This window comes from Micropterus salmoides, unplaced genomic scaffold (assembly GCF_014851395.1).
Source record: "Micropterus salmoides isolate LMB-PRFRI ecotype aquatic unplaced genomic scaffold, ASM1485139v1 Ms_hic_scaffold_21, whole genome shotgun sequence".
Classification (NCBI taxonomy): Eukaryota; Metazoa; Chordata; class Actinopteri; order Centrarchiformes; family Centrarchidae; genus Micropterus; species Micropterus salmoides.
In genome coordinates this window covers 11724478-11734774 of record NW_024041262.1, presented here as the reverse complement: position 1 = coordinate 11734774, position 10297 = coordinate 11724478, and the positions used below count along the sequence as shown (strand labels likewise).

At 39.0% G+C, this 10297-nt stretch overlaps 1 protein-coding gene across 1 annotated transcript; it reads left to right on the top strand.

Moving 5' to 3' along the window:
- Window positions 1-9628, top strand: nlrc3 (NLR family, CARD domain containing 3; the record flags this gene model as incomplete). Its single annotated transcript, XM_038736453.1, is given in 16 exon segments — window positions 1-96; window positions 184-270; window positions 548-631; window positions 1133-1216; window positions 1315-1398; window positions 1503-1586; window positions 1708-1791; window positions 1950-2033; window positions 3122-3205; window positions 3850-3933; window positions 6203-6286; window positions 6541-6624; window positions 6830-6913; window positions 8386-8469; window positions 9083-9166; window positions 9274-9628. Coding segments are annotated over 16 exon segments (1366 nt in total), but the record flags the coding sequence as incomplete, so codon positions are not given.
- Between the last annotated feature and the right edge of the window lie 669 nt (window positions 9629-10297).

The window sequence follows — 10297 nt, the reverse complement described above, 5'->3', positions numbered from 1 at the left end:
TCCAGAGTGCGGCGAACAGACCAACTTAACAGGCTCACTGAACTACGCGACAGTGAAATGTTTGCTCCCACAGCTGCTGTACTGCAGCCATCTCAGGTCAGCTCCCCAAAGCACTGTCTCCCAACAAGCTAAAACTCAGGAGAAAGATTGAGGGGTGAAACATATAACTTATCTGCTCCACAGGTTAGAGAACAATCATTTCAAAGATGATGTCATGGAGTTGCTGGGAAGCCTCCTCAGTGCCAAAGACTGCCATATCCAGAAGATAAGGTATGATTACACTTACTTTGTAAATCCTCATTGATTTAAAGCATCAGATGAAGAACATTTTATAGTCTAATGCTCTGTTAGAGAAATATTTGCCTAATTGCTCACATAAAGTGAAACTTTTTAATTATGAGTTAGTGTTTGCCTTGTTGATTACAAGGACGTAAGAGACACTCAGTGATTATCATGTGGTAGTAGGATCGGTGCAGTGATGATAATGAATGTGATTATCGTTAATATTTAGTATCATATGATTGCAACCTCTTTTATACCCCCTCAGTTTGGCAGAGAATGCCATCAGCAACAAAGGTGCCAAAGCCCTGAGTCGAGCCCTCTTGGTGAACCGGACGCTAACGTCTCTCAAGTGAGATCTGTTTGTTGACTTTGACTGATTACAGCTGCCGTCTTTGCTTGCTTGCAGCCTATACAAATAATAGATGTTTAAAAATGCTGGGCAATCATTTGTTTAACATACATCTTGTGAACGTTTTGATGCTCATGTCTATAGCATGAATACTTTGTAGTCTGTGTACAATCAAATAATGCCAAAATTACAAGTTCCAAAATAGCATTGACTTACAGTTATTTTGGAGAAACATAGCATTCACTCTCAGCCTTTTACTTTTCAACATATATATTGGTCCCCTGAATTTAATTTGAGCATTTCTTTAGATAACAATTTTGTCTCAGATACTGCAGATTCCACAAATAAATGTCACAATTTGTGTGTCTCGCTATTTCCCCAAATTGCTGCAATTCTTATGATCTTTGTCTTCATATTTCACACGCAGATACATCGCAACATGGTGTTTCTATTTTGATTCTACCTAGCTATATATCATCTAAAAACCTATTTCTTATTTAGTCTCCGGAACAACAACATCGGCTCTAAAGGTGCGAAGTTCCTGGCAGAGGCTCTGAAAATGAACCAAGCCCTGGTATCAGTCAAGTGCGTATAACTGCCATAGATTTTGGTTTATAGTGTTAAAAATTACCTAACCTTTTCCTAAAAAATTTAATTGTTTAATTTCCCTAACCACTCATCAGCTTCCAGAACAATGCCATTGAGGAGGAAGGTGCTCAGGCCCTTGCAGAAGTACTGCAGTGCAACCGCAAACTGGTGTCTCTGAAGTGAGTGACTTTCAGTTGTGGTTGTTGCATGTCCTATGTATAGTTTACGTTCATGCTCATGATGAGGATTAACAAGAATTATTTTCTTGCATGTCATGATTTAGTATGCAGAAGAATACGATTGGAGCAGGAGGAGCCAAAAGGATTGCAGATGCACTGAAGACAAACCGGACTCTCACAAAGCTGAAGTAATCTTAAATGAATATATTCATTCACTATATTGCTTGTTGCTTTAATTATTCATACAATAGGCTAGGCTTTGTGGTAAGATAGCTTAATGTGTCTCAAATTTTTTGTTCTTGTCTGTAGTCTTTGTAGCAACCAGCTTGGGGACAAAGGAACAATCGCTCTGGCAGAGGCTTTGACAGTCAACCACACTCTGCTCTCACTTCAGTCAGTACTTTCTGCATAGTAGTGCACTGTAGCCTCCGCATTATCTATCAACCTTTATATTAAAAACTGCTAATCCATTTTAACATTGTCAGTCAATGATGCAATTTGTCGTGCAAGTCCTTCATTGCGCTTGTGTTTAACTTCACTTCTTTGGGCAGACTTCAGAGTAATTCAATCAGCAACAGGGGGATGACAGCCTTAACCAAAGCACTTCGGCTAAACTGTGGCCTTGTCTCCTTGAAGTGAGTATTGAACTTGAAGCTTCTCAATTTTAGCTGGTAGCTTTCCTGTAACAACCCAAAACTAATGTCATTTATGACTTGATCCTGCAACAAAATATTTCTAAACTTAGTGACGTAATAGTGGCTAATCACTGGCCAAGACACCTCTGATCAGCTTATGAAGAGTGCCCTCTCATGTTTTCTTCACCTGAGTCAACCTTATCAGATTACAGCCAGTTCTTTTAAGTAATAGTTTGAGGGAACTACGTTATTCGCTTTCTCATAGTTTGATGAAAGGACTGATACCCCTTCGATATTTGTCAGGTAAATAAAGAAAACTTTGACATCAGGTCTGAGCTAGCTTCTGTAACTCATTTCTGTTGTTGGCCTATAAATAAGTTGAAATCTTCATGATTTAACAAAATTAAACAACATTAATTTGTTAAATTTTTGTCCCAAAAAATTCAATTTTGCATATACATGTACATATACTTGGTTATCCTCCACAAACATAAAACACTATCACTTTTTAGCTGTAATCTCAGCTTTCTGTTTTACACAGTTTGGTCCTCTCTGTCCTGCAGACATGGCAGAACGTTAGCCAGAGCCCATGGACTCACAATGGGCTCTCCTCTTTTGGGAAATGGTGTTTAAAATCACCATCCCTATCTTATAATTATTTGCGTTATTATAGACATCAGTGAGTTTTTCTTATATCTGGAACAGAATTTTTACTTTAACTGGCTACAACTAGCAGCATGTTAGCTTAGCTTTAGAGCTTAGAACTGCTGGTAGGGAGATTTTGTGACCTTTGGACAGAGCCAGGCTACCTGTTTGCCCGTGTTTCATGTCTTCATGCAATCAATGCTAAGCCAAGCGAAGCAGCTGCTGGGTGTGGCTTCATTTACAGACATGAGAGTGGTATCAGTCTTTTTATCTCACTCTTTCAAAAAAAGGCAAATATGTCTATTTCCCAAAATATCACACTATACTTTTTGTAAAGGTGCTACTAGTGCGATTGTTGGCATTGAGATTGTTTGGAAATTTGTTATATTCTTCTTATATATTATTCCCCCTTTTGTGTTTCATGTATTTTTCTACTTACTTAGTTTAAGGGAGAACTCAATTGGGGTGGAGGGAGCAAAGAACATGGCCCAAGCCCTCCATGAAAACAACTCTCTACAAGACCTCGAGTGAGTCACCTCATTAATATCAGTGCATAGTGTAATGCCCCGTAGAGGCATTGAAATATCCTAATGTTCAGAAAATGTCACTCCCCATGGAATGTCACTCAGTACTATTTTCTGATGAAAACCATAGACTGTATATAAGAAGTAGACATAGTCATCGTGATGTCACCCGTTGGTTTCTGGACTGCCTTTTTGAAGCATCGAGTTTGGGCGATAGGGCGCCACCATGTTGATTTTTTGCAACCAGCGGCACCGGAAGTGACCATAGGTGGGCAAGACGGTCTACAGTCTATGATGAAAACACATGTAAAGCCCATGACCTTACTATATGAACACTGTGGCTGAAGAAAGAAATATGGTGATATTCACAGTTTAACATTTGCAGCATTAATCAGCTCCAGTTTTTATGATAAAAAGCACCCTTACCCAATTAAATGAAGTGTAGATAAAGCAACGCGTTATCAGCTTGAAAGCCGACATATTGCAAAAGCAGTGACAGACTTAAAATTACACATAACTTAAATAAGTAAGTCTGACGCTACAGTAACAACTAACTTGTATTTCAGTGAGCATTCTCTCTCTTTTACTCTGTGTTTTTTTATACTGTATTTACTGTGTATTTGTGTCTTTGTGTGCATGTATTTCAGTCTCACAGCCAATCTCTTGCATGATGAAGGGGTTCAAGCTATAGCTGCCGCAATCAAGTTCAATCAAGGCCTCACCTCTTTGCAGTAAGTGAATAGTGTAATGCAAATGCATGCACACACACATATGCAGACCTCCGCATATGGTATAATAGTCCAGTCTTCTATGATATTCAGGATCTGTAAGCGCAACCACTATAGACTCACCTAAAGGATTATTAGGAACACCTGTTCAATTTCTCATTAATGCAATTATCTAATCAACCAGTTGCTTCAATGCATTTAGGGGTGTGGTCCTGGTCAAGACAATCTCCTGAACTCCAAACTGAATGTCAGAATGGGAAAGAAAGGTGATTTAAGCAATTTTGAGCGTGGCATGGTTGTTGGTGCCAGACGGGCCGGTCTGAGTATTTCACAATCTGCTCAGTTACTGGGATTTTCATGCACAACCATTTCTAGGGTTTACAAAGAATGGTGTGAAAAGGGAAAAACATCCAGTATGCGGCAGTCCTGTGGGAGAAAATGCCTTGTTGATGCTAGAGGTCAGAGGAGAATGGGCCGACTGATTCGAGCTGATAGAAGAGCAACTTTGACTGAAATAACCACTCGTTACAACCGAGGTATGCAGCAAAGTATTTGTGAAGCCACAACACGCACAGCCTTGAGGCGGATGGGCTACAACAGCAGAAGACCCCACCGGGTACCACTCATCTCCACTACAAATAGGAAAAAGAGGCTACAATTTGCAAGAGCTCACCAAAATTGGACAGTTGAAGACTGGAAAAATGTTGCCTGGTCTGATGAGTCTCGATTTCTGTTGAGACATGCAGATGGTAGAGTCAGAATTTGGCGTAAACAGAATGAGAACATGGATCCATCATGCCTTGTTACCACTGTGCAGGCTGGTGGTGGTGGTGTAATGGTGTGGGGGATGTTTTCTTGGAACACTTTAGGCCCCTTAGTGCCAATTGGGCATCGTTTAAATGCCACGGCCTACCTGAGCATTGTTTCTGACCATGTCCATCCCTTTATGGCCACCATGTACCCATCCTCTGATGGCTACTTCCAGCAGGATAATGCACCATGTCACAAAGCTCCAATCATTTCAAATTGGTTTCTTGAACATGACAATGAGTTCGCTGTACTAAAATGGCCCCCACAGTCACCAGATCTCAACCCAATAGAGCATCTTTGGGATGTGGTGGAACGGGAACTTCGTGCCCTGGATGTGCATCCCACAAATCTCCATCAACTGCAAGATGCTATCCTATCAATATGGGCCATCATTTCTAAAGAATGCTTTCAGCACCTTGTTGAATCAATGCCACGCAGAATTAAGGCAGTTTAGAAGGCGAAAGGGGGTCAAACACAGTATTAGTATGGTGTTCCTAATAATCATTTAGGTGAGTGTATATGTCTGGATGTATTTTCAGTATGTCAAAATATGGTTGTCCCTAGCTGAAGCCTCATCGTCTCAGCTGTGCATTTATTGTGTACATCATGCAGGTTGGAAAATCACATCCCTGACTGCTTATTTCTTAAATACCTGCTGCATTTTTTCTAGAGGATGTTTGAGGTGGCTATTAAGATTTGTTGTATGTTAAGTAGTGGCACACCATTTACATTAATTAGAGTATGTTTGCGCATGCGCAGCAAATTCTGTTAATTTTTTCATAGGTGACGCTTGTGCTAATGAATCCACAGAGAAATATCACGCTACTCTGCAGATCCCCTCTGCTCTACTTAGTGTTTTAGTCTCTTTAACGTACTGTTTTTGTTTTACAGAAAGTTTACTAGTTTGGAGTTCTCTCACCGCTCTCTTCAGTGTTGTTTTTAACCACTTCAGGCAACTGTTTTCAGTTTTTAAAAGAAGCGCTGACAACCCACTTTATGTTTCCTGCCACCAAACAGCAGACAGTTAAACTTAGCAATTAGCTAGTGAACATAGTGGAACATTTAGAAGTTAAGTTTTTTTTTAAAGAATTTGTGGAAACCAAAAACAGAAAAATTATCATTTTAATATGTTAAACCTATTTTTGTCTGAAACATAACTTCAGATGAAAGCTATTTGCTGTACCTTACTCGATATGTAAACAAGCCTCTCTTTGCTATCACATTTTTACCTTATCAGATTTAAAAGTTCATAATTTGCCAATGTTGTGTTTACAGCTTGTTGTTCTGCCCCCATGAGGTCGACAAAAATCCATTAATGCAGGTTTAAAGATCACAAGAGAACACAATACTTTTATCATTAATGTATACTTACATTTATTGTTAAAGCTTGTGACATATAAAAAATAACATATGCAGTTTTTGCCTCATAGTTGACCGTATGTGCCTCTCTTTCTCTTTTCAGTCTCCAGTGGAATTTCATCAAGTCCTCTGCCACTAAAGCTCTGGCCCATGCTCTCCACTCCAATGCCACAATGCAGCTCTTGGAGTAAGGACAATAGTTCAGATTTCTGACTATGTTGGCCTCATTTCACTCACTTCTTTTCTCTGTAATTAAATTAATAAAATAATGACAAAGCTGTACTCTGTTAAGGAACCACATTACTGTGAACAAATGGCTACAGGATTGACCGTGGTCTTACCAACTGCTAAACAGTTATGTTACATTTCAATCACTGGGTTGTATTGTTACTACTAACGGTCACTGTGTCTGTGTGCTTGTGTCTGCATCTTGTGCTGCAGTCTACAGGAGAATGCTATTGGGAATGAAGGCGTCATTTTTCTTGCTGAAGCCCTGAAAAACAACGCATCTCTATGTACATTATGGTAGGCATTGCAATTGTGTACAGTGATTGCTGAATATTATTATTATGAAGTTCAAATAGATGAAAAGTGATGACAGAAGTCAGTTTTTAAGCACATACATATAAATATACATTTACATAAAAGTTTTGATTGAACAGAGGCTTTTTTGTTGTTTACTATTCACATTTTTCTCATGGGTTCACTGTTCTGTGTGTTGTCTCTTTAGTCTTCAGGGAGTCTCAGCAGGCACAACCGGTGCCATTGCAATGGCAGAGGCTCTAATGACCAACCAAACCCTGCAAACATTAGAGTGAGTCTAACTTCGCTCTCTGTGTCTGACTGTTCCTTTGTTATTTGACATTCAGCCTTATACTGAATAACAGTCATCATGCAATTTCAATTTAAAGGTCAGTCTTGTTCCTCAGTAGTGTGAGGAATTTTCCTTCTTCAGGCTAAAACTCTCCGTCTCCCCTTAAAAATAATGCTCTGTATGTGACCTAAGTGACATGCAACATGACTTAGGTAAGCATAGTTTCTTGTTTAGGATCCAAAACCCAATAGCAGCTTCACACATATATAGATAGCTAGGTGAAGAATAACCGTACTTGGACACACGGTGAATCTCAAAAAGTCTAATAAGGGTTAAATACTCCCCGCCTGAAAGCATCCTTCAGAATTGGGTGGCAATACACAGTGATTCACTTGTATTGCTGATCTGTTCTCCTTGATCAAGATTCAATAAATGCTTCTGCATAAAACATCCAGGTCTAACCAATCAAAATCTGATGCAAATGTTTTTCAGATAGAGTAATAGAAGGAAATGGCTTGTTACTGGGATGTGAATTTGTTTGCCTATTTAAGCCTGACACAGCTAGCATTCAATTTAACTTGCCTGATTGTGGTTATGGCAAAGCTGCACAGGTGTTTGTTTGAGACAGACATCATTTTCTGTACTACGCTTAGAGCACCAGCCTTGGCCTGGCAAGGTATTTTCTTATATAGGGTTTCTTTCAATCATAATGGAAAGTTAAATTGGATTGAAATTAAAATGTATTTCAGTATTTAGGTAATAACAATAGGAAAAAAAGACAATGAAATACTTTGTATCATGTTTCAGGTTTTCAAACACAAGAACAAAAGAAGCCACATTGTGAGCTGAAGGCTGGTAGAACAGAACCTAAGCCAGAAGAGGGGTGTGACTCTTTGTGAACCGCTACAATTTCTTCCATTATGCAAACACAAGGGAGCTTATTGTAAATTCCCCAGTCCTGGTGAAGGACCAATTTTTAAGATTTCACCCTGTGTTATTACAACACTAAAAGGAAGAGGCATAAAGCGAGAGACAGATCTGGTTCAAAAAGAGTTCTCCTCAGTATTCAGTCGTGTCTCTGACTCCTTTTAATTCAATTCAAACAACTTTATTGATCCCCGTCCCCAAACAACAACTACGATCAATCAACATTCAAAAACCCTGTCAATGACAACATATAAGCATTTGGGCCCCAGAGCAAAGCAGCAAATAAACAGGTAACAATACATGGACCAAGAAGGGACCATAATTCAAGAAAATAAATAAATAGATAATAAATACTAAGCAAGCAAGTAAATAAATAAATACAATGCCTTTATTAAAATATATATATATTATCTCTAATGTATATCATCTAATATAATAATAACCTCTTGTATATCTTTCGTTGTTGATACACATCATTGTTGTTATTTATGTAAACCTATTGTTGTGTTTTGTTCTTAATGTTAGCACATTTTCCACTTTTTCAGTTTACGTGGGAACACCGTAGGGATGAAAGGAGCGAAGGCTCTGGCTAACGCATTGAAAAGCAACAGAAGCCTCAAGTCGTTGAAGTAAGTCCTGACTGTAGCATATTGTGATCCATGTTAACCAAAATATTTGCTCAGTTTGGAAAACATTGATCAACTATTAATGCTGTTGACAGTAGGGACACCCTAATTACTACTTGAGTTTGTTTCATACTGTCTATTTGACCTACTTTGCCACAGAGAACACATTTGAAAAAAAGATGTATTATATTGCATCTGTAACAGACACGTGACATTGAATGCAATGGCATATTCGTTTGCATTTTGTATTATTTAAGATTACAGTCTCCCAATTCAAATGTATTTCACTTTGTTAAGATTCAACTTTCTAGATATGGTATGTCTGGCCAAACATTTTTTTATCACTGATCATAAGGTAGCAATCTTCTTACAAGTCTGACAACAGATACAGCCAACACGGTCTCTCACTAATCTACTCAACCAACGATCAAGCTTTATTCCTCATGTTTGTAAACTAACAGTGACTTTTGAACTCTAGCACTGTACTGTACTGGGCTTCCTTTGTTTGAGGAACAAATGTTCAGCCAAATCTAGTTTATTGCATGTGAAAATAAAAACTTTATACTTAAATCACTGGACGTTTGATTAAGAAAAACTGGTTTGTCCGTATCATCAGTCTGCAGGAGAACTCTCTGGGTATGGATGGAGCCATATTCATTGCAACGGCCTTGAAGGGAAACCACCAGTTGACATATATCAAGTGAGGGTTTTTTTTTGCATCTCACATATTTTCTCTTACATACATACACTTTACTGTTTCTGATTGTGTGTTTCTGTCACAGAGAAACTGTTTGTTTGTTTTTGCAGTTTGCAGGGAAATGGCATTGGAGAATCTGGGGCAAAAGTCATATCTGATGCTATAAGAGCCAACGCTCCAGGCTGTGTCGTGGACATCTGACCAAGAACAGCCTCTGCTGAGGGAGGTCACATGCAGCACAGAAATAATATTATGCAGTGTTATCAAAAGATGTAAACTATGTAATTTAATTAAACGCTAGCTGTATATTAGTACTGGCTATCACTCTGTAACTGTTATACTAGTTTCACTGTGTTTTTGAATACATATTTATAATGACATTGTTATTGAAGTATCAGTTGCTATAAGAGACAACATTTTCTGTTAATGTGAAATATACATCCATAAGTAAAGAGTGGAACTGCGTCTTTCTTTAGTTGTCCTGATTAATGGTGCTATCAGACCAAAATTGAAGCGAGAGTGGGGGGCAGTGGCTTTACATGCAAAGTCAATGCAAATGACGCTGAGTAGCGATAGCCTATCAGCGTTGAGATTGTCCGGACGTCACCGATGGCTTCAGAGCGTTGTTTGGAGAGGGCCAAGCTGAGCGAACGCAGGCTGACCAGGCTGAAGTGAAACGCTGCTGGCTGATTGAGAGCTGCTGTGGGGAGAAGTTAAGGACAGAGCAGCGCTGCAGCTTTTGGACAAATAAACTCCCGTAGTCGGACTGGATTGTGCTCTGACAGCTACACCGTCTACCCACGGGAAGAGGTCAGAGTAAACTGCTTTCATGAAATTAGCTTTTTACTTTAGTTCTTGGGATTACAACATTGATTTATTTTCACTGGAGCTTCTTGGCAGCCGGTTCCGATGTTGTTGTTGGCTGGTTGGCACCCAGAGCTCTGTTGGACTACTACTTTATATTTAAAAACCGGACGCAACTTGACGTTGCTTAGAGAAAATAAACGAGGAAGTTGAACTACCTGGTGAATTCAGAAAATATGTGTATGTATTCCAGCTATCATTGTACTTTACTGTGAAAAAGTTAGCATAGCATAGCTCTGATTGATCCAGACTCCATTCAGAAAACATTTT